The 23,105-nt window shown below is 37.1% G+C and overlaps 1 protein-coding gene and 1 non-coding gene across 4 annotated transcripts in view; one reads left to right on the top strand and one right to left on the bottom strand.

Annotated features, from left to right (window-relative positions):
- Positions 1 to 23,105, bottom strand: part of CENPC (centromere protein C) — a 57,260-nt gene that overhangs the window by 4,767 nt on the left and 29,388 nt on the right. For 2 of the 3 annotated variants that reach the window (XM_062198784.1, XM_062198785.1), the window contains 8 exons: positions 18,044 to 18,341; positions 15,522 to 15,668; positions 13,138 to 13,220; positions 8,473 to 8,532; positions 4,555 to 4,659; positions 3,679 to 3,807; positions 2,704 to 2,799; positions 1,076 to 1,230 (listed from right to left, as the gene is read on the bottom strand). In XM_062198784.1, the coding sequence (XP_062054768.1) occupies positions 1,076 to 1,230; positions 2,704 to 2,799; positions 3,679 to 3,807; positions 4,555 to 4,659; positions 8,473 to 8,532; positions 13,138 to 13,220; positions 15,522 to 15,668; positions 18,044 to 18,341 (1,073 nt within the window). Of the gene's footprint in view, positions 1 to 1,075; positions 1,231 to 2,703; positions 2,800 to 3,658; positions 3,808 to 4,554; positions 4,660 to 8,472; positions 8,533 to 13,137; positions 13,221 to 15,521; positions 15,669 to 18,043; positions 18,342 to 23,105 lie in introns of those variants that run through there. The other variant, XM_062198786.1, reaches the window with a different exon arrangement.
- On the top strand, positions 9,761 to 9,867 carry LOC133766100 (U6 spliceosomal RNA). The gene has a single exon (XR_009866656.1). It is a non-coding gene; the product is annotated as a U6 spliceosomal RNA (small nuclear RNA).

Genomic DNA, 23,105 nt, shown 5'->3' with positions numbered 1-23,105 from the left:
AGTGTTAAAATTCAATGTGTTCCGGCTGGTGCCATGGCCAGCGAGTAAAGCCGCCACCTGTGGCGCTAGCCACTGTTTTGAGTCCCAGCTGCTCCACCAACCTAGCTCCTTGCTAAAGCACCTGCAAAAGCAGTGGAAAATGGTCCAAGTGCTCAAGCCCTGGGACCCACATGGGAGACTTGGAAGAAGCTCCTAGCTCCTGGCTCCTGGCTTTGGGTAGATCAAGCTCTAGCTTTTGCAGCCGTTTGGGGAGTGAACCAGTGGACAAAAGATCAGTCTCTGTCTCTCCCTCTCTTTCTCTGTAACTGTGCCATTCAAATAAATAAATCTTCAAAAAAAAAAAAAAAAAAAAAAGGAAATTCAACGCTTTCAAATTCTCAAAATTTTCAAATTCAGAACACAGAAATGTAGGCATGTGTATAAACAGACCAATGTTTCAATGTATGTCTTCAAAAGGAAGTGAGGGAAGAGAGGAGAGATCTACTTTGAATCTCCTACCTTCAGCCTATTACATATAATAGTATATTACTTAGTAGTTATTGATGCAACTAGCTCTTTGTCCTGAGTCTACTGTTAATGGGTTATGTGATTTGTTTTTTTCTCCCCCAATCTAAAAGGCAGGAAAGACAATGAGAAACAGAGCTCCCATCCACGGATTTACTTCCCAAACAACCTCAATGGCCAGGGCTGTACCCTAAGTTATTTTTGAAGTCTATGAAACTCTCTATTCTCAAATGCATGTTCAGAGAAATGTGGAATTAGACTTACTCTCTATAAATTCTTCGAGCTCTAAAATTTTAATGATTTGTTTGCAAATTTATATTCTAAGATTCTTTGGGTAAAGACAATTCCTTAAACTTCTGAACCTTAAGGTTACAGTGATACCTATAGAACAGAGCACTTAAATAACCATCAACTGACTAACTCTAAACAGATTTAACAAATAAAAAAACTTCTCTGTGCAGTATAGTAATAAGATTTCATTTCTGTGAAAATGGCATTTTAACTACTTTTAAATTCAATAAATCAAGAGTTATACCTAGCAAAACATAAATAAATGAAGAAGTATACTCACTAATATATCTGGGCCAACATGCTGCTTTCCCTTTTCTTCATGTGGTCCTAATATTAATTTTCCAGTAGAAAAAAAGGGTGTATCCAATGTTTTATATACTTTCAACTCACCATGCTCAACAAAAAACTGGTAGGTATCTCGTGGCCTTATAAGATCTATGGGGAAAACAGTAATACAAATATAAAGCCATAGCAATGATATTGTTCAAAAACATGATATACATATACATCTATATAATAAAAGTATTTCCAGACACAAATCGCCTTATAGAGACAAAATAGATTAAGATCAGTGACTCTGGAACTAAAATGTCAAGGCCAAATCCTGCCTGCTTTATTAATTATCTCTATGACTTTAGGCAAGTTATATAATTTGCCCTCTCCTTTGTTCTTTGCCTCAATTTCCTTTTCTATAGAATGGAAAAATAGTATTTTATCTACATTATAGAGTTGTTGTGAATATCCAAGCACTATATTATTATTATAAATCAGTTTTATGTGTTATTCACAAATTATGATCTCACTTTCAAAATTTCCTTTTTGTTACAAATCTTTCCAAACCTACAAATACACCCTTTTATAATCAGTTTCTGACTCTATTCCTCTACATGTTTAAGAATCTTAGTGATCACAAAGACTATGGAATATGAAAAATACGTATTTGTAGATTTATGAAATGGGCAAAAAGTGTACTCTTGAAAACACAACTCTTCTAAATTGGTAAAGCACAGCAATGGTTTTTACACTAAACAAAACTCTATGTACTTCTAGATCTGCTGTCAAATAAATAATCTGAATATAGAAATGACTTTGTTAAGGCATTAACTTAAGATGTCAAATGTAACCTATTTCATAGCCCAAATTTTAAAAAGGAAAACTATTACTGCCTTCTAGGTGTGACCTGTTTGCTTTCTGAGGTAGGACAAATAGTCTTCAGTAGCTATTGCTATTGTCACAGGAGTTTTAAAATATTTCTTATATGTTAAGTATTGTCTAGTTGGTAAATAGATCAACATTTTCTAATCTTCCACTCCACCATAACTCATCTCTTAGGAACCCCCAAGGCCTCTCAGAGACACCATGTTTGATGTCCCTCTAACTGGGCAGGAGGTTTTACAGGACTTTGTGCCAGCATTAAGGTTAAGTCTGGCATTGTACAGCTGACTGAGAACCTTACTATTTATCCTCACAAAGGTTTTACATCCCACGTACCATTATCAGGATCCACAGGCACAGAAGGTATCAGTGTTAGCCTATAATCTGTGCCTGGCCCCAGAGTATGAGTGTGTCCTAGTATCTGACAACTACCTTGCTATAATCCCCCATCAACAGCCCCTGTCCACATGGTCAAAGAAGACCCTGCCACAGTTGGTAGAACCAATACTCATGATGTTAGTAATTTTACCCCAGAGGACAAATGCATGGTATTACTTGTCTCCTGAAGGTTGTCGCTATCAATACCCTACCGAGTTCCCCTGATAGAGGCTACTTACTGGAATTAGACCCTTTATTAAACTGCAAGGTTCAAAGCATTTGTGTGAGAAAGGGAAAGAAGACAAGTCAATCACCAAGCCACCAGTTTGTTCTTAACTCATTGTTAAGTATTTTCAGTAGCAGCCCTTAGCTTACCCATGAGAATAAACTCTCTTGTTTCTGGATCCTTTACCCTTGTTGGTTGACAAGGATCTCCTAGAGGTATATCTAGATTTACCATTAATCTGTTCTCTGCAAAAGAAATACCATTGAAACACAAACCACTCAAAATTCTTCTCAATTATCAAAGTCCAGTCCAAATTAATCTATAAATAAGCTGTAAAAGAAACTGACCTGAGACATAATAGTCTCTTATTTATAAACGACTGCTTCTTAAATAAATATCCAAATTCAAAACCTCACAATGATTTAGCATGGAAGGAAACTCCTTAAACTTGCTATTTTTGGTGAGTCTATAATATATGTCAACTCTTACATAATCAAATCAAGTAACAGAATGCATATTCTCTAAGATGGTGGGGATTGTATAATACGTTTAAGAATTCATTAAAATATCTACTGTAACCACAGTCTGGGCATGGATAATTTGTTCAAGAGGAAATGTTTTATACAATGCTATAAATGATTTATCTTTTAAGAATTTGGAGAAAAGTACATACTAAAAGTAAATTTAATCTATAGTATCATGTCTGAAGTCCTTAGAAGTAAATTTCAAATTTTGCAGTTTCTTCTCAAAGTATTATATTATTAAAAATAAAATTTAGGGCAAGCATTTGGCCTAGTGGCTAAAACACTGGTTAGGACCCTCACATCCCACTTCAAAATGCCTGGTTCAATACCCAGGTCTGGCTCCTGATCCCAGCTTCCTGACAGCAGACACCAGGAGGAAGAAGTAATGACTCCCGTATTTAGGTCTTGCCACCCACATGGGAAACCTGGACTGAATTCCAGACCCCTGTCTTCAATGTGGCCTGACTCCAGCTACAAGCATTTGGGAAGTGAACACTGAATGGGAGTATTCTCATTCTCTCTCTCTCACTCTCCCCCAAATAATAAATTTTTAAAAAAAGTAATAAAATCTAAAAGTTACTTTCAAGAATAAGTTCATACTTCTTTCAGTGTTATCAAGACAGATCCTTTTCCCATTAGCTACTTTGTTGACTTTTTCTATGTTTCCTTTTGCTTTCCTTTTAGGTACTACTGCATCTGGAGATAGTACTCCACCAATCACAAGTCCTCCTGAAATTCAAGAATACAGGTAAAATATTATGTTTAAGGAAGCAAAAAGCTTGAAGTAAAACTCTTTAATGTGGCACACTTCCTTTCAGAGTACCAAAGAAAATATTATTAGTACTAAATTCCACAGCAAACAGTTCAAATAACACAAAATACTAGTAATTTCACTTATGCCTCTACCACCCTAATCTACAAGCACTAATGAAACATGACTGAATGATCTCTATTGCTTAACTGAAATTAAGTCATCACAGGAAGTTAAAAAAAAAGCTACCAATGAACTACTTATTGTAATACACATGTAAGATTATTCCTTTGACTTAAATATATAAGCCAAAGAAAGGAAATAACTTTAAGATAACACAATACTTTTTTGCTTACCTAATATCATTTTGTAGAAAAATGAGAAAATAGATGATAAGAATTGGAAATGCTTTACCAGTTATAATTTTTTCATGATCCAATATAACATTTTAAGCAATGAGAAACTTTGTCAGAAAATATGCAAATAACAATATTGTAAAAAGTCAAATTGCTATCAAAGAGAAAAGAAAACATCTTCATTTCTGTAGTAATCAGATAAACTCAGATTCAAACCCTATTTTTATCAGATTATAAGGAGACAGAGATTAAACAAAGTAACATATGTAAAAGTGTAGGACAGTGCCTGATACATAATTAATATAAATAAATTACAGCAAACTGCATTATTTTTTATTAATAGACATTACAGCATAAATTAGGTTTTACCTGATGGTGTTCCTTGATAATCTATTCGCTCTCCTCGCCAGTATTCCAAAGGTTTCAAACGTATTCTCTTGGTCCTGCGAACATTTGGTGTGTTGGAAGGCAATACTGTAAAAGAGAATATGCATGCCTACAGACCAAATACTAGAAAAACAAAATTTTAGGATATATTTGTGCTACTGATAAATAAATGCCAAACAAATATCAAGCTACAAGATAGAGATTTTAAAATTTGATGATATCCAAGGTTGACAATGTTAAGAATATACTCCAATGCAAAACATCTAATACACTAAATTGATATAGTGGTATATTATCAAATTCCTAAATTCTTATTTGTTTCTTGTTTGCTACAGGTAATCCTGAAAGTGATGTATAATTAAATTCCCCTATTCTAACTGTATGGTTTAAGTGAAATCATCTTGCTTTTCTTTCATTTTTTTCTTTATGTATTTTTTTGTTGCTAGGTTGTCTGGTGCATACGAGTTTATGATTTTTCTACCATCTTCATAAATGGTTCATTTTTATCATTATGTGCTCTCCCTTATGCTGCTCAGTATTTTTAATCTTAAATTCCACTTTGCCTAATGATAAAAACTGGACTGTTTCTCTTTGTATATACTAGCCTATCTAATTCTTTAACAATCTTTTGCTTTAAACTTCTCTTGTGAACATGTTGATTAGTTTGTATCATTTAATCAAATCTGATAGCCTCTACCTTTTAGAGGAACTCAACCTATTCACATTTATTCAGTGTTAGAAGTAATATGCTTCCTTTTACTGCTTCCATCTTACTTTACATGTTCTAGTTATTCTACAAGTATGTTTTTCTTTTCCCTCATTTTTATTGGTCAGAATGAATGATCATTTCTTTTTCTCCCTTCTTCCCTTGGTCACTTGAAAGATTTGCTGTGCTCTAATATCAATTGTCTTCAGATTCCTGACAAACCCTCTTTCATTCATGATTACATCAAAAACAATCTTTTGCCAAGGGATGATCCCCTCCCTTTTCCCATTTGATAAAATGAAACTTACAGATGACATATTAACTATCTTCTGCCCCTGCTTTCCTCCCCACCATACCAAGTTTTATTTTATTTATTTTTGACAGGCAGAGTGGACAGTGAGAGAGAGAGAGAGAGAGAGAGAGAGAGAGAGAGAGAGAAAGGTCTTCCTTTTTGCCGTCGGTTCACCCTCCAATGGCCGCTGCAGCCGGCGCATCTCGCTGATCCGAAGCCAGGAGCCAGGTGTTTCTCCTGGTCTCCCATGTGGGTGCAGGGCCCAAGCACTTGGGCCATCCTCCACTGCCTTCCTGGGCCATAGCAGAGAGCTGGCCTGGAAGAGGGGCAACCGGGATAGAATCTGGTGCCCCAACCGGGACTAGAACCTGGTGTGCCGGCGCCACAAGGTGGAGGATTAGCCTGTTAAGCCACGGCGCCGGCCCCATACCAAGTTTTATTAAGTCATCTAGATTTCAAAGTTTTATTACAAAAACTCTTACTTAAGCATTTATATTAAATGTCTATTTTAACACATTACATGTCTATTATATCACATTATTAGCATTTTATGACAGACACACCATAAGGTGAAGGGCAATGAGACACAGCCTTGTACTCATAATTCTGTCTCCTAGAATGCAAGTTGGACCTGTAACTTCATTTTAATTGATAAACAGATATACCACAGAGGATGACATGTCATTCCTATGATTACATCATGATTTTAGAAACACATTCCCCCCACCATGTGTAAGATTCTTGACTTCACAATGTATGAAGTTGAGATGCATTCGTAAGAAAATGTTTCACAAATTTTGATGCTTTCCCAGGCTAGTGATATGCAGCACAATACTAGTGATACTAGCTAGGTACCAGCAGCTAGTCATAGCTCCTAGTTAACCACATGACCACAGGGTAAACAACCACCAGTCTACAGTGTGCTGTATTGCTAAGCTATGATGTTCAGTAGTTTTGTTGTACTAAATGCACTTCAACGTTAAGATATTGTAAACTTATCATATGTTAATCAGCACATAACCCCTTCTTAAGTTAAAGAGCACTGGATAAGATATTATTTTATACATAGGACACTATCTACTAGGAGCAGATAAAGACTTGCCCTTGCTGACTATAAAGCAAACTGTGAAAGGGAACACAGGAAGGGTAAGAAACCGCAGAGAGCTGCTGGTAGCAAAGAGTGCCCCAACAACTACCTCAGTCCTACAACATCAAGCAACTAAATTCTGCCAATAGCCACATGAGTTTGGAAGATAACTGAGCTTCAGACAGACAATAGCCCAGACTGACACTTTGCATACTATGGGACCCATGAGCTAAGTCATCCTGGATTCCTTACCCAAGGAAACCGTGAGATAACAAGTATGTATTGTCAAAGTCACTAAGTTTGTGGTAATCTGCTACACAGCAACAGAAAACAAATCCACATTATTTAAATTTAACCACATATTTTACAAGAATCACTGATCACCACTATTTCCTCTTTGGACTTACATCTGATTTACATGATACTTGGTTAGAATATCTCACCTGGAGGATACTAAATTTAATCTTGCATTATCTGCAAAATAAATTCACTTATCAAAAAGAAAGATATCTTGGCTAACTGTAAGATTACTGGATTGCAATATATTTCAGATAGAAATCTATATATAGTAATTTACAGTGTTATATAGATAAGCAGTGCCAGTCATTTTTCTACTTTGAATGGAATATATTTTTGTTTGTAAGCTTCCTCATACTCATATGTCTAAAGGTTTATCTCTTTTAATAATCCTGACTTATACTTGATAAACTCTCTCAAACTATAGAATCAAGCCCTTCTTTAACCCAGGGAAATTTCCTTCCACTACTTTAACTGTATTCTCTCTCTCTTTTCTTTGCATATTTTGTCTCCATGATATTTCTATACCATGTCTTTTCCTCTCATGTATTTCTATTATTTTAAAAATTGTGACTATCAGCTATTAATTTATCTCTCAACAGTGACTGTCTTTTCTTTCAGATCTGTTGATATTTTAAACTGAAAAATGCTTTGTATCAAGAGCCTTCTATACAATAATTCAATCTCTGAAAGTACTCATACTTCTTTTTTTTTGTGAAAACTGCTATCTATCTCCCACAAAAGCTCCAGCTCACCAGAAGCTGCCTACGGCTGAACAATGCTTGACTGTCCTCTCTGGATACTCTAGTCCATGCTTAGAACATTTTTATTTCCTTTTGTCCAATTCTTACTCCACTCAACCATTTCACTCCAAAACTAACATTAAGCACTGAGGTATGGCAGTCTGTCTTCATACACGCTCACAAAAAATTAAGTGACATGATGTGAGTTTTTGGTTGAGGGAATGAGAGAAAGCCTCACTTCTATTGGTTCTCTTCAGGTACAAGTACAGGACATACAACCTCAAGTATACAGGAAACACAGAAATGCTACTAAACATCACACAAATCTTGACTGCCAAATATCTTCAGAAACCATGGGTTTCCAATACTCACAAGAGCTTCTCCACAGGTTCTTTAGCTCCTGCTTTGCCTCCTTACCAACCTGGCTACTGCTCCATTTAGTAATGAAATGTAACAAAGTGGGAGGAGAATCTGGCAGAAGCACCAATTAACCTAGAAGTTATATTTTCTTTAATAGAATTCTAGCTCCTTAGATCATGTAGGATCATGATCCCTGCTGTGGAACAAACTGTGAAAGTGCTACAGGATTTATAAATGGACAACAGACTCAGTATCTTGTGATGATTTGTTATGAAATTCATAAAATATTAACATATAACTTTATCTACCAATTAATGCAAATAGGATTTTTCTTGCCTAAGAAAAACTGTTATATTTAGAAACAGACAATAGTATTCTAATCAGTGGAAGTATTAAAAGAGAAAAATAATCTTACCTAATTTGTGATGTACTTTCTTCTCTGGTGTCACTTGAGATCTTTTTACTCTTTTATAATCTGTGAAATGCAAAAGATACCACAAGCAATGGCTACTAATTCCATGTTCACTTAAAGTGTGCTACTTTATCAACTTTATATAAGCATTTTAAATAAAATTTGATGTGACAGTATCTTTTACTATTCCTTTTGTTTTTCATTGCTAAGGAATAAAAACTAAGCAAGGACAATGTAACACATATCTACACTTTGCTACAACAAATATATCTAAAAAGCCTAACAATTGGGGCTGGTGCTAGGGTAGTGTTAAAGCCACAGTCTGCAGCGTTGGTATCCGTATGAGTGCTAGTCCGAGTTCCAGTTGCTCCACTTCTGATCCAGCATGCTGCTAATGCACCTGGGAAAGCAGCAGAGGATGGTTCAAGTAATTGGGCCCCCACACTCACATGGGAGAGCCAGAAAAAGCTCCTGGTTCCTGACTTCAGCCTGGCCCAGCCCTGGTTGTTACAGCCATTTGGGGAGTGAACCAGTAGATGGAAGATCTCTCTCTCTGTCTCTCCTTTCTCTCTCTAACTCTGCCTTTCAAATAAATAAACAAAGCTTAAGAATAAAAACCCTAATAGTTAAAAATAACAAAAACAAAAAGTAGGCTTTCTATTGCTTTTGGACAAATGAAGTGATAAAAATGGAAAATATGATAATGAACAAATAATATGATAATAATGTAATTAATCTATGATCTATCAGCAACTTTCTCTTTAAAGTTTTAAATAGTACAAACATACTGAGAGGGGTTCTCAACTTTCTATTTGGTCTTAGTGACTTACTTGACTATTAGAATGAAGAAATGATTTTCTGACATTTTGAAAGCTAAGTCCAAATAAGATACGTGTGTTCCATCAGGGATTTTCACTCTGCAGTAAGATATTAATGAAAACTTGGCAACCCTGAGACTTCCATGCTGGGAGGAAACTTATGACAGTCATGTGGAAAGGTCATGTGGAGGAAAAGAGATGTTTGGCTAGACCTCAGCATTCCAGCTGCCCTAGCTAGGTGCCAAAAATAGAAATGAGGAAGTCACCTTGGATGTTCAAATGAACTCATGAGAGTGCTCAGCTAAGCCAAGTCAACCCACAAAGCCACAAAAGATAAAGTTTTAAAAATCAATTGTTATATTGTTAAGAATTGTTAAATTGTTAAGAATGACTGAATTAAATATAAAGTTACTGGTGTGGAAAAAACACCAGTGATCACAAAATTTAATTTCCCTGTCCAAAAGTAGATTAGTGTGTTTGCTTGGGCAGCGCTAATAGTAAAATTGGAATGATATGGAGAAGATTAGCATGGCCCTTGTACAAGAATGACATGCAAATTCGTGAAGCATTCCATATTCCAAAAAGAAGGCACATACTGGTCTTGAGTTCAGAGTGAATCAAGAATGAGCTATTCAAATTTAGTTGCAATTATTGCCTACATTTCAGATAGGATTCTTCTGAGAATGCCAACTTGATTATGACAGTCATTTCAGGTATAGGCCTTATTCTTATATTGTTCTTGCTGATGCTAAGATAGACATGTATACCAATAACTTTGATAAGCTATCATGAGTTCTGTGATGTCTCTTATCTTGATACTATTAATTTATAAGGAATCTATAGTTAGGATGTATTTTAATGACTTCCATTATACTTTAGTTCCTTTTGATTTGACCCAAAGAAGAAAAATAAAATTTCAAGGATTCCCATGTCTCTTAGAAGACTGAAGTCAATGGGATGAAAGCCAGAATCAAGAAATGAAATGCTAAGTAACTTATAGAAAACAAACATAAAGAAAACATTGGATATTTTGAAGTGCTGCTTCAATTTTCATTAGTAAATTAGTGTGTATGTAGAACACATGAATCATGTGTTCTTTTTAAAAATTTAATTTTTTAAAAATTATTTTAAAAATGAATTTTTAAAAATAGATTCATGATTGCCTGTGCCTGAGGGAAGAGAATAGAGGGTGGTAGCTAAAGGGTATGGATTTCTTTCTTGGAGTGAAGAAAAGTTCTAAAATTAACTATGGTGATGACTACATTACTGAACTGTTTTCATGGTAAATAGGTTAACTGTATGACTATTATACATAGCCTATCTCAATAATGCTGTTATCAAAACAAAATAAAAATTCGATTTTTGGGGGCTGGCACTGTGGCGTTGGGAGTAAAGCTACTGCCTGCAGTGCCTGCATCACAGGTACCGGTTCAAGTCCCTGGCTCCTCCACTTCCAATCCAGCTCTCAGCTATGGCCTGGGAAAGCAGCAGCAGATGGCCCCCAAGTCCTCGGCCCCTGAACTTGTGTGGGAGCCCTGAAAGGAGCTCCTGGTTCCCGGCTTCAGATCAGTGCAGCTCTGGCCATTGCCATCATCTGGGGAGTGAACCAACGGATGGAAAACCTCTTCCTCTCTCTCTCTCTGTCTCTAGCTCTCTGTAACTCTGCCTTTCAAATAAATAAATAAACCTTTTAAAAAAAAATCAATTTCCCTTGCAATTCTATTAAAATTAGAGGTCTCAACTTTGTGAAAATTTTCCCAACAGTGGGTCTTGGAGGTAGCTGGTAAGATCACAGATCGAACCAAGTAAATAAGTGAATATATTCAGAATAATGAGAAACAATTTCTCACTATTTGAGAAGATGTTTATATAGAAAAGGGGAAGTCTGTGTTGGACTGGAATTGTAAGTATGCATGTTAATTCATAGTTTCTAAGTATAGAAATAGATATACAAAGAGCTGCCTGTGCTATGCAAAGTATACATGTGCATGTATCTATTTCCTATTTCTGTCTACTAAGAGAGCCAAAGCAATGATACCACAGTAACAAGGGATACATTAAGTACCTATATCTGGCATTCTAAATGCCATCCTCCTCTGAAAAGAACAAGGTTCTCCAATGGAAATAATTGATTATAGAGTTGGGGCAGAATTAATAGGTTGGAACATCTTATGTCAAAAAACTTAATAAATGGGGGCCAGCGCTGTGGCAAACTGAGTTAAGCTGCCACCTGTGAAGCCAGCATTCCATACAGAGATCACTGGTTTGAATTCAGTTTTCAAGCTTCCTGCTAATGTAACTGGGTAAGCAGCCAAAGATGGTCCTAGTGTCTGATCCTCTGATACTACATGGGAGACCCAGAGGGGTTCCAGGCTCATGGCTTCAGCCTGGACCAGCATCAGATGTTGTAGTCATAAGGGGGAGTAAATCAGTGGAAGGAAGATTTCTGTATTTTCCTCTCTCTGCCTTTCAAAAAAAAAAAAAAAAACTTTTAAAAAAATGATTTATTCATTTATTTGAGAGGCAGAGCTACAGACAGAGAAGAGAGACAGAGAGAGAGAGAGCTTTCATCTGCTGGTTCACTCCCTAAATGACTGGAGCTTGATAGATCCAAAGCAGGAGCCAGGAACTTTTCTCCAGTTCTCCTACGTGGGTTCAGGGGCCAAGCACCTGGGCCATTTTCCACTACTTTCTCAGGCCATCATCAGAGAGCTGGACTGGAAGAGGAGCAGCTGGGACACACACTGGTGCACATAGGGGAATGCAGGCAGAGGTTCAACCTACTACTCCACAGTGCAGGCCCCAATAAATAAATCTAAAAAAAAAAAAAAAATTAAAGAATGATAGAGGGGATCTATCTGTGGCTCAGTGAGTTAAGCTTCTGCCTCTGACACTGGCATCCCATATGAGCAGGAGTTAGGCTTCTGGATGCTTTGCTACATTAACAAAATAACAAAATACAACTTTCTAAAATAACTATCAACACCAGGTATTTACTGAATATCAATGCATGGCAAAAGAACTGAAACAACATTTTACATACAAGAAAGTTAAAGTTAAGCACAATGAAATTTCTTACTGATGATAACACAGCTAGTAAACAACAGAGTTTGATTCAATCCTAGGTCCCTGATTCTGAAATCTTTTAACTAATGCACTCTTTAAATAACTCCTGGGTCAAAAAAAACATAAGACTAAAATTTAGAGTATATGAGAACAATACTACACAGCAAAACCTTTAAAATGAAGCTGAAACTATATTTCAGAAAATTGCTGCTTCTTTATCAAATAAAAAGTGGAAAAAGACAGAAAGCATTCAAGTTGAGAGGAAAAATAATAAAAGCAGGAGAGAAAAGAATTAAAAAGTAAAAACAATTAATGAATTCTGAAGAACACTAAACAGATTACATCTAAGCACATATTTTTAGAAGCACGAAAAATATTATAAAACTCCCTATATTAAAAAGCATTTAAAAAACTTTAGTATGAGTATGAACATTTTCAAACGTATTCAGAAAATAGTATAATAAACCCAGTACACCAGCACCCAGCTTCAGTAATCCTCAGTAGATGGCTAATCGTGCTTTATATAAACCCCGATTTATCATTCTAACATTTGTAAACTCTGGAGTAGACACTTTAAGCACTAAAATTTCACTATGACTTATTAAAGAATTGTCATTTTTCTCTAATTACAGGGTTTTACAAATCTCTACCTACATAGTAAGACTCTAAAGAATAGATACCAAATACACATTTGCCACCAGTGACAAGTAGAACATAGGATACTTTAACTCTGTATTCATAATGTCACAAAAATCAAGACTATAGGAAGTAAGTAGTAACTTACCTAAACTATCCTGAACGTCTTCATCATTCACATCAGAATTTTTCTTTCTAGACATTAAATTATTCTTGAGCCTGGTAGGTCCACTGAAGAAAAAAAATTGAAAGTCACAAAATTTCTGTTGATATTATACATATAAATAAAACGTATCTAACAAGGGTCATTTTTCTTCTAAAACTAACAGATTTCTTTCTTACAAAATCAATTGTGTTGTTATAGGTAACCAGGAATATACTCACTTGATTCATAAAAGACTACAATTAATTCTGTAACTATGGTCAAACATTAATACTGAATTTTACAACCTTTAAACTCATGAATCAGTTATAAATTTAGTCAACTCAAACAACATTCTTTGATAAAAATCAGATTAAAAAAAAATGAGAGACTGGGATTGTGGCATAGCATGTTAAGTCATGGCCTATAGTGCCAGCATCCCATAAGGATGCCAGTTTAATCCCCAGCTGCTCTAACTTCTAACCCAGCTCCCTACTAAAATGCCCGAAAAAGCAACAGACGATGGCCTAAGTGCTTGGGCTTCTACATCCATTTGGGAGACTTAGAAGAAACTCCTGGCTCCTGGCTTCAGCCTGGTCCAGCCCTGCCCATTGGTGCTGTTATGGGAATAAATCAGTGGATGGAAAATTTTTCTGTCTCTTCCTCTCTCTTTCTCTCTCTCTCTCTTTCAAATAAATAAAAAATACATCTAAAAAAAAAGAAAAAAACCAGAATTAAGTTTGATGCTGTGGCATAGCAGGTAAAGCTACCACCTGCAGTGCCAGCAACCTATATAGCCACAGGTTCAAGTCTCAGCTGCTCCATTTACAATCCAGCTCCATGCTAATGTGTCTAGGAAAGCAATGGAAGATGGCCCAAGTCCTTGGACCTCTGTACCCACATGGGAAGAATGTGGAAGAAGCTCTTGGCTCCAGGCTTTGGAGTGGCCCAGCTACAGCCAATGTGGCCATTTGGGGAGTGAACCAGCAGATGGGAAGACCTCTCCTCTCTCTTTCTGCCTTTCTGTAACTCTGCGTCTCAAAGAAATCTTTAAACAATAAAAAAAATTCAAAAATTTCAAAAAGATTCAATGCCCAAGATTTTTTCTGGGCCTGGTTGTAGAGGTGCTCTGAGTGCCAAGTACTAAAATTTCAGACTACCTGAAGGAAAGTATTCAGCATAAAGCATATTTCTTGCATAGTTTACTTAGGCACAGTAAATCATACTTACTAGGAAGTGATAGGGAATTCAAATTCCTAGACACCAACCAAGGGCTTCAGTCCTTTCTAATAGTAGTATTCTCAGACCTGCTAGGCTAACTATTGTGTAACATTTATTGTTTTGGAAAAACTATTTTTTTAAAGGGTATGATCCTGAAAAGATTGGTAGATGATAAATAACATTTACATATGCAAATACTGTTGACTGAGGGCAATTTAGATCAACTAGTGAGAGACCAGCACACTATGGAAGCTCTCTCTCTCTTGCCTCTGCCTCTCTGTAACTCTGCTTTTCAAGTAAATAAATAAATAAATCTCTCTCTCTCAAAAAAAGAAGCATATGTTTAAAGAAATTAAACTACATCCTAAAACAAACAGGACTCAAAATGTGTTTCAGAATCTGTCAGAAAGGATTCAGAAATTGTCAGAGATAATTCTAATATTCTAGTCCTAGATCTTTTTTCTTCTATCATAAACCCAGGATTGGCCTAATCACAAACACCCAACATGTAATTTTAGCCATCCCTCAAAAGTCTGAATATTCACTATAATTTAACATTCATTCATTTTGTGAAAGGTTTTATGACTGCAAATATAAAAAGTGAATCAGATTTGCTCACTGACTGTCATTTAACAATATATCCGCAAACTCTTCCATATCCCTCCTTTCGATAGGTGGGGCCTTATTGCCCCCTCTTTGTATATGGTCTATACTTAGTGACTTGTTTCGAAGGAACAGAATAAAGCAGAAGCGACAATGTAAACTTCAGACACAAAGTCATGCAAAAACAATGTGATAGTCACACTTCCTCCTATACTATTTGATTTTGAGAAGTCAGTTGATACACTGAGCATTGCTATGGAGAAGGCCACAGAGCAAGGAACTGGGGCATCCAGCCAATAGTCATCTCAGTGACATATCTTACAAGTGGACCCTTCAGTTCCAGTCAAGCCTCAAAGGACTGTAAATCAGAAAGATATCTTTACAAACCTTAAGGCAGAACTAAATAGCTAAGCCCCTCCCAGATTTCTGACTCAAAGAAATTAAGAAAGAATAAATGGTAGCAAGCTAATAACAAAATTAAAATTAGGTTTTTGGATAATTTGTTACACAGCAATGGGTAACTAACATAGTGAGTAAACATTATTATCCTTAGACTATATGCATACCTTTCTTCCAAAACCAATGGCTTAGGCTCTACAGAATCCAAATTAAACCCTGTGGGAGTTTTGCATGTACAGTCATTGCTCTGAGATTTTAGACCAACATTTTGTGCTGTCATGATACCATCTTGTTCCTTTGAGCTTTCCACAGATCTACGAAAACGAAGTTTAGAACTGTTTTATACTTCTTCAAAAAATACTTCAGAAATAATATCCAGGTGAGCATATAAACAATATGGTATTGACTATAACATATATTAGATTACCCAGATTTCCCCGTTCAGGTCCTAAAACTTGCAGCAACCTCAGAATGGAACTTAGACCTACTAAGATTTCTGATTGTAGAAATTATCATGAGGGATGATACAGATGCAGTCTAAGATAGAAGTGCTGATAAAAAACAGTGGGAGACATTCCTAAAGGGAGCAACATTTTACTCTACAATCTAGCATACTTTACTGGAAGATCTATAGAAAACTGCAATTGCTTTCTTTGAAACAAAAAGAAGGCCAACTAGAGAGAGACAGAGGGGCTGGAAGAGGGACCTAACTCATATCTTTGGAAGTCAGCTAATCAGTTTACTACAAATATATGCCAACAAGACACTTCTTAGTGACAAACTATTTCTACCATGTCTCTGGGATTTACCAACAGAATTGAAAGAAATAAAAGATATTATAAGAAAATACTATAAAAATTACATACCAACAATTTTTAGAAAACCTGCATGAAATGGAAAAATTCCTAGAAACACCCAGTTTTACAAAACCAATTAAAAAAATATTTTCAAAAGATCTATTAATCAATAACTTAAAAACCATACACAAGAAAAGCTTAGGCCGATGACTTCACTGGTGAATTCTATCAAGCAGCGAAGGAATACAAATTCATCACACTAAAAAAAAAAGGAGAAGGCAGAAATGAAAATGCCTGGAATAGGTGTTTGGTGTGGAAGTTAAGGCACTGCTTGAGACACCCATTTTTCATATTACAGTGGCCTGGGTTTGAGTCCTGGCTTTGCTTCCAATTCCAGCTTCTTGCTAGTGCACGCCCTGGGTAATGTGCTGATAGCTCAAATACTTGGTCCTTGCCATCCACATGGAGACCTGGATTGTGTCTGGGCTCTTGCCTTCAGTTTGGCCCAGTCCAGGTTGTTACACCCATGTGGGAAGTGAACCAGTGAACCAGATTTGGAAGATGGGATTTCTCTGTTTTCTCTGTATATCATAATGAAATACACTAATATATTTTAGGGCATTCAATCATTCAATACTTCCTCAACACCTTGCTGTTTCTGCACACAGGATCTATGAAATATTTGTTCAATGCATGCTTTGGCAAAAAGCAAGAATGCATAAAAACTATCTTCCTCAGTAGGTTGTTAAAAATGATGATGTTTCATTAAAAGCATCTAGCAAACACGCAGCATGCAGAAAGCACTAGAAAATGGTTAAGTATTAAAGGACTGAGATATGTTTCTAATTATTGAAATCACAATATTAATTAAAATGAAGCAATTTGTACATTTCAAAATGACTAAGACAGGCCAGTAATGTCTTAATAGTAGCAGTAGGTTAAACCTCTGCCTGTGGCACCGACCGGCACCTCATATGGAAACAGGTTCGTGTCTTTGCTCCTCCTCTTCTGATCCAGCTCTTCGCTTATGGCCTGGGAAAGAAGTAGAAGATGGCCCAAGTGTTTGGACCCTGGTACTTGCATGGGAGACTGGGAAGAAGCTCTGGTGCCTGTCTTCGGATAGGCCCAGCTCAGGCTGTTGCAGCTATTTGGGGAGTGAACCAGTAGATGGAAAACCTCACTTTCCTTCTCTCTGTAACTCTGCTTCCCAAATAAATAAATAAATCTTTAATTAAAAAAAAAATAATGATAGGGCTGGCACTGTGGGGCAGCAGGTTAAAGCCCTGGCCTGCAGCACCTGCAGCACCAGTATCCCATATAGGTGCTGATTCGAGTCCCGGCTGCTCCACTTCCAATCCAGCTCTCTGCTATGGCCTGGGATAGCAGCAGCAGATGGCCCAAGTTCTTGGACCCCTGCACCAGCATGGGAGACCCGGAAGAAGCTCCAGGCTCCTGGCTCTGGATCAACCCAGCTCTGGCTGTTGTGGCTATTTGAGAAGTTAATCAGCAGATGGAAGACCTCTCTAACTCTGGATTTCAAATAAATAAATAAATCTTTTAAAAAATGACTGAGACAATAAATTTTATGTTATGCAATTTTCATAATAATTTCTTTAAAAAGCAACTCTTTGGCAACAATACTTATTAAATTTCACACTCACAACTCCAGGTGCTATATATTATTCTACATTTTAACATGAGGAGACAAGTTCATAGTACTCTCTGCCTGGTTGTCACCCAGCTAATGGCAGAGTCTGCATTTACTACCAGATATGTCAGAGTGCAGAGCCCTTTACACTAATACTGCTTCTCCATAAAGGATTAAATGACACTGATACACTATTAAATACTGAGCAACAAAAGTACTATACTGTACATATAACAGACATTACCCAGAACAACTGAGATTTTTCTTGGCGGCCAAGTCTGATTCATCACTTTTCATTGGCTTATTATTCTGCGAACAATCGGGAATTTCACCACGGACACTGATACCTCCAGAACCTTTATTTTGTACAACCTTCTGTGCCCTGGAGCTGCCTTGAGTCGGTGTCTTCTGTTTTTTGGGTGGGATAGCTTTTTTCCCAATATTCTTAGATGACTGATTTCTTGTCTTAGCAGGTTTTTGTCTACTGTTGTGATGCACTGATAATTCATTTCTTACTGAAGAATAATCACTATAAGCAGGACCTGAAGGGTTCAATGACAACCTAAAATTATTATAACATTCGCTCTGATGATCTGGCCCCACAAAATTACCAGTATCATTTATATTTACACACGCACATACACACACACAATCTTACAAGCTAAGTCTATTTCAAAATTATTTAATCATTCTTTAATATCCATCTACCACTCTTCTTTGTATCTGCTTATCTTGCTTTATTTACTATCATCATCATGAAAAGGATAACTATTTAGATATATATATTCATCCACGACTCCTACCTGTACCCACAATTAATCCCGAAATCCTGTTAGTTCTACTTTCTTAATGCTTCTCAAATCTGCTTCTTTCAAACTCTCTTGCCTGTCTTTAGCATAATTCCTCCATGTTGTGGGTTATTAAAACTGCCTCTTAACATCAGTTAAGATTTGGAAATTAGGGAATGCTTCCTGGAGGAAGAATCAAGAGTGAGCTAAGTTTTTGAGTGGAATGAGGAGAATGGAATGTTTAAAGCAGAAGTACTATGTGCAAAGATCTGGAGCTTCATCTTTTTATTTAGCGAAGAGACTGCCTTCTCCAGCCTTGTTTCTTCACATGGCTTCAAGAACCTTCTTTGGAAAACAAAAATTCAATCACTACAATCCTGTTCAAAATCTCTTAGTGAGTATCTATAGCTTTAGATTAAATCCAAATACCTTTAAAATAAATGTATTTCTACTTTTAAAATTTGCTTATCTCATTAACTACAATTCTCAACACAACCCTCCAAACAAACCAAGGAAAGCCAGAAGTACTGAACCATTTGCAGTTTCTCTAAAGCATGGGTTCTCAAAAGGCAGTCCCTCATCCAGCAAGACCAGCACCATGTGGGAATCCAGTTCTGGCCCTCCCATCCAGATCTCTGCACATGCTATTTCTGCTCCTAACATTCCATCCTTCATCCTTAACCAACTCGGTCACTTAGCAAATTCTTGATTCACCCTTCTGGAAGCTTTGCCTAACTCTCAAGTCTTACAGCAGCTCTGTCTCACCACTTTTGTAAGGTTTATTATACATCTGCTTATTTAGCTCTATCCCTCTCCTCCAGCAAACTGATAATTCCTTGAGTTCAAGAAATTGAATGATGTTTTTCCTATCTTTATACTCCTGATGCTCAACAACAGAGACAGAACTACACAGGAGAAGAGAAGTCTCTGATGGAGAACCTAACAAAGTATTCACTTTCTGACTGGCACAAGTACACAGCCTGAACTGACACAACCCTGAGATAGAATGCCTCCTTAAATTTTCAACTTTTGTGCCTCACGTGTATTACTGTACATTAACCCTGGTGCTGCCTTACACAACGCCCACCTCAGAACAAGCACTCAAAGCTTCATCTCTATGAAAGGGCATCATTGGCGCATGTGTACTACAGGCATCTTGAGGGCAAGTTATGTTGTTTTTTTGGACTCCAGACTTCAGTTTCTTCTTCAGTAGACGAAGGAGTTCGGACTATATGACAGTCTACTTTTCTGACTCCCAGCTTCATCAGAAGCCCAACACCTATCTCAGGACTACTACATATTTTTTTTTTTTTTTGATAAGTTTCAGAGTTCTAGCACATTTATTTTCTTTACTTGGTATGTTTTCATACACATATTACAGCATTTAGGTAAATGCAGAACAGAAAAGTGAGTTCCCAAAAGAAGTAACAGTAGTATTGACATTTCAGTATTAACTATATGCCACCTATTGGGTCAACTGCATTTAATTTGTATAAAAACTTAGTGAGGCAGAAGTATTAATCATATGTAGAGAGTTAACAAATGAACTAAATAATACACACAAAGTTGAAAGAGTCACAATTTGAACCCAGATATTATTTCAAATTCCAAAAAGGGCTTACTTGCTGCTATCAATCAAGAATCCCAATGACTCAATAACTGTTATGATTTGGTAACTCACAAGAAGGCCTCAAAGAAGTAGTGCCATATTTGTACTAGACTCCCACTTGTTGATCTAAATTGCCCTCAGTCAGCAGTATTTTCATATGTAAACGTTATTTATCACCTACCAGGATCACCTCCTTTAAAAAAAGTTTTTCCAAAATAATGAATGTTATACATTATACAATAATTAGCCTAGCAGGTCTGAGAATACTATTTTTAGAAAGGACTCCTTGGGGCCGGTGCTGTGGCATAGTGGGTAAAGCCACCACCTACAGTGCCGGCACTCATGTGGGCACAGGTTCAAGTTCTGGCTGCTCCATTTATAATCCAGCTCCCTGCTAATGTGTCTAGGAAAGCAATATAATATGGCCCAAGTCCTTGAGACCCTGTACCCATGTGGAAGACCTGGAAGAAGCTCCTGGTTTGCACATACATATTTATTTAGTGAAGTGGAGAATAAATTAAATTGAGTGCATTGGGACTATACAGCATCTGTTTCAATTAATTGGGAACATTTTTTGGAGAAGGAAGAAATTAGTCAAAGGATGGTAATCTGATGAACTCATTTTGCATTTCCCTGCTTTTTATGGCAACAGACTGGAGCAAACCCTGTATGAGTGAGAGAGGCAGAACTAAAAACTCAGGGAAGGGGCCAGTGCTGTGGTGTAGCAGGTAAAGCTGCCACCTAAAGTGCTGGCATCCCATATGGGCACCAATTCCAGCTGCTCCACTTCCGATCCAGCTCTCTGTTATGGCCTGGGAAAGCAGTACAAGATGGCTCAAGTCTTTGGGCCCCTGCACTCACGTTGGGAGACCCTGAGGAGGCTCCTGGCTTCGGATCGGCACAGCTCCAGCTGATGTGGCCAATTGGGGAGTGAACCAGCAGATGGAAGAACTCTCTCTCTCTCTCTCTCTCTGCCTCTCCTTCTCTCTCTGTTTATCTCTTTCAAATAAATAAGCAAATCTTTAAATAAAAGAAAAAAGAAATGATGGGCCTAACTTCATCTAGAGAGCATTTTTTAAAAGGACTGCTTATAAAAAAGCCCTTGGGTGGTATCTAGGAATTTGAATTCCCTATCACTTCCTAATAAGTATAGTTTATTGTGCCTAACTAAACCTGCAAGAAATATGATTCATATTGAATACTTTCCTTCAGGTAGCCTGAAATTTCAGTACTTGCCATTTGAAGAGCACCTCTAAACCAGGCCCAGCAAAAATCTTGGGTACACAATCTTTGATAATCTTCCCTAATAGACAACACACATTGGTAACAACTCATTGCTAGAGGAATTAAGCACATCCTATGTGAATCTACTGGGAAAGGACCCTTGGAAGCATGTGCTGATTTCTTCTAGACCCAGTAAATGTATTTTCTCTACTGATTTTGCTTTGTATCCTTTCCCTGTAACAAACCAGAGCTATGAGTACAACCACATGCTAAACCCTCTGAGCAAATCATGAGACCTGAGGATGGTCTTGGGATTCCTCAAAACAAATTATTTTCCTATTGGTATATAATAAACTAAACTACTATCAACAAAATTATAAATCCTTTGATGGCAAGAACCTTATATTATAAAATGTTGAAGCCCTAATAGCCAAAATATTAAAATAGTAGGTTTCTCACTCCCCTGACCAGATCCACTGATTTCTACAGAGAAGGTGTAAAAAAACTTGCAGGATTTAAGCAAGGCCCACATTGACATAGGTATTGTCAGTAGATTGCTTTTTCTTTAAGATCCAAAGTTTTCTCTGCATCTACCCACATCTAGTCCCATTATGGCTTCCACATGGTTTACTCCTCAGTTGTCACAGAAATCCATGCCTGACAGGATATTCCTCAGATCTTCTTCATAGAACATCCCCCAATCTGACTCTTTCAACTTTCCCTAACCTCTCCAAATCTCTCATGTACATCACTGATTCTTAACCTTATATACACAATAGAATTACCTGGAGAGATTTAAAATAAATATCAATGTCTGGGCTTTTTGGGGTCTGAATGTTTGTGTGCCCCACCAGAATTCACATGCTGAAACCGAATCCCCAAGGTGATGGCAGTAAGAGGTGAGGCCTTTCAGGGGTGTTAGTCATGCCTTCAGGAATGTGATCTGTGTCCTTCAAAAAGAAGCATGAGGGGTCTGTTTGCTCATTCCTCATAGAAGGTGTCATCTATGAAGGAGACAGCCTTCACCTGACATCAAATCTGCTATTTTCTTAAAAAAAAAGTGGGAGAGGGGTGTTAGCGATAGGGTTGTGGCACACTGGGTTAAGCCACTGCCTGCAATGCTGGCATCCCATATGGGCACCAGTTTGAGTCCCTGCCATTCCACTTCCAATCCAACTCCCTGCTAATGTGCCTGAGAAAGCAGCAGAGGATGGCCCAAGTGCTTGGGCTCCAGATGAAACTCCTGGCTTTGGCTTAGCTTAGCCCTGGCTACCGCAGCCATTTGGGGAGTGAGCCAGCAGATAGAAGATCTCACTCTTTCTTTCCTCCTCTAACTCTGCCTTTCAAATAAATATATAAATCTCTAAGAAAAAAAATCTATTAGTATTTTGATCTTTAACTTTCCTGCTTGCAAAACTGTGGGTAAAAAAATTTCTGCCCTAGCCTATGATATTTTGTTATAGCAACCCATTTAGAACAAGACAGGGTTCTACTCCACAGCAATTATATCAGAATGTCTGTGAGCAGTGCCAGGTATAGGTAGTTTTTTAAACCTCTCCAGCTTGAATTACTCACTCATTTTTAAATCTCACTCAAAATTTTAATACTGGTTTCTCAATCACTAACTTGAAAACATACTTGATAATATGAATATTCAAACTGCTAGCATCTTTTTCTTGCTTCCC

The sequence above is a fragment of the Lepus europaeus genome, chromosome 8, assembly GCF_033115175.1.
Source record: "Lepus europaeus isolate LE1 chromosome 8, mLepTim1.pri, whole genome shotgun sequence".
NCBI classification, from domain to species: Eukaryota; Metazoa; Chordata; class Mammalia; order Lagomorpha; family Leporidae; genus Lepus; species Lepus europaeus.
Note: the sequence above shows the minus strand (reverse complement) of the source record. Positions and strands in the feature narration are given on the sequence as shown.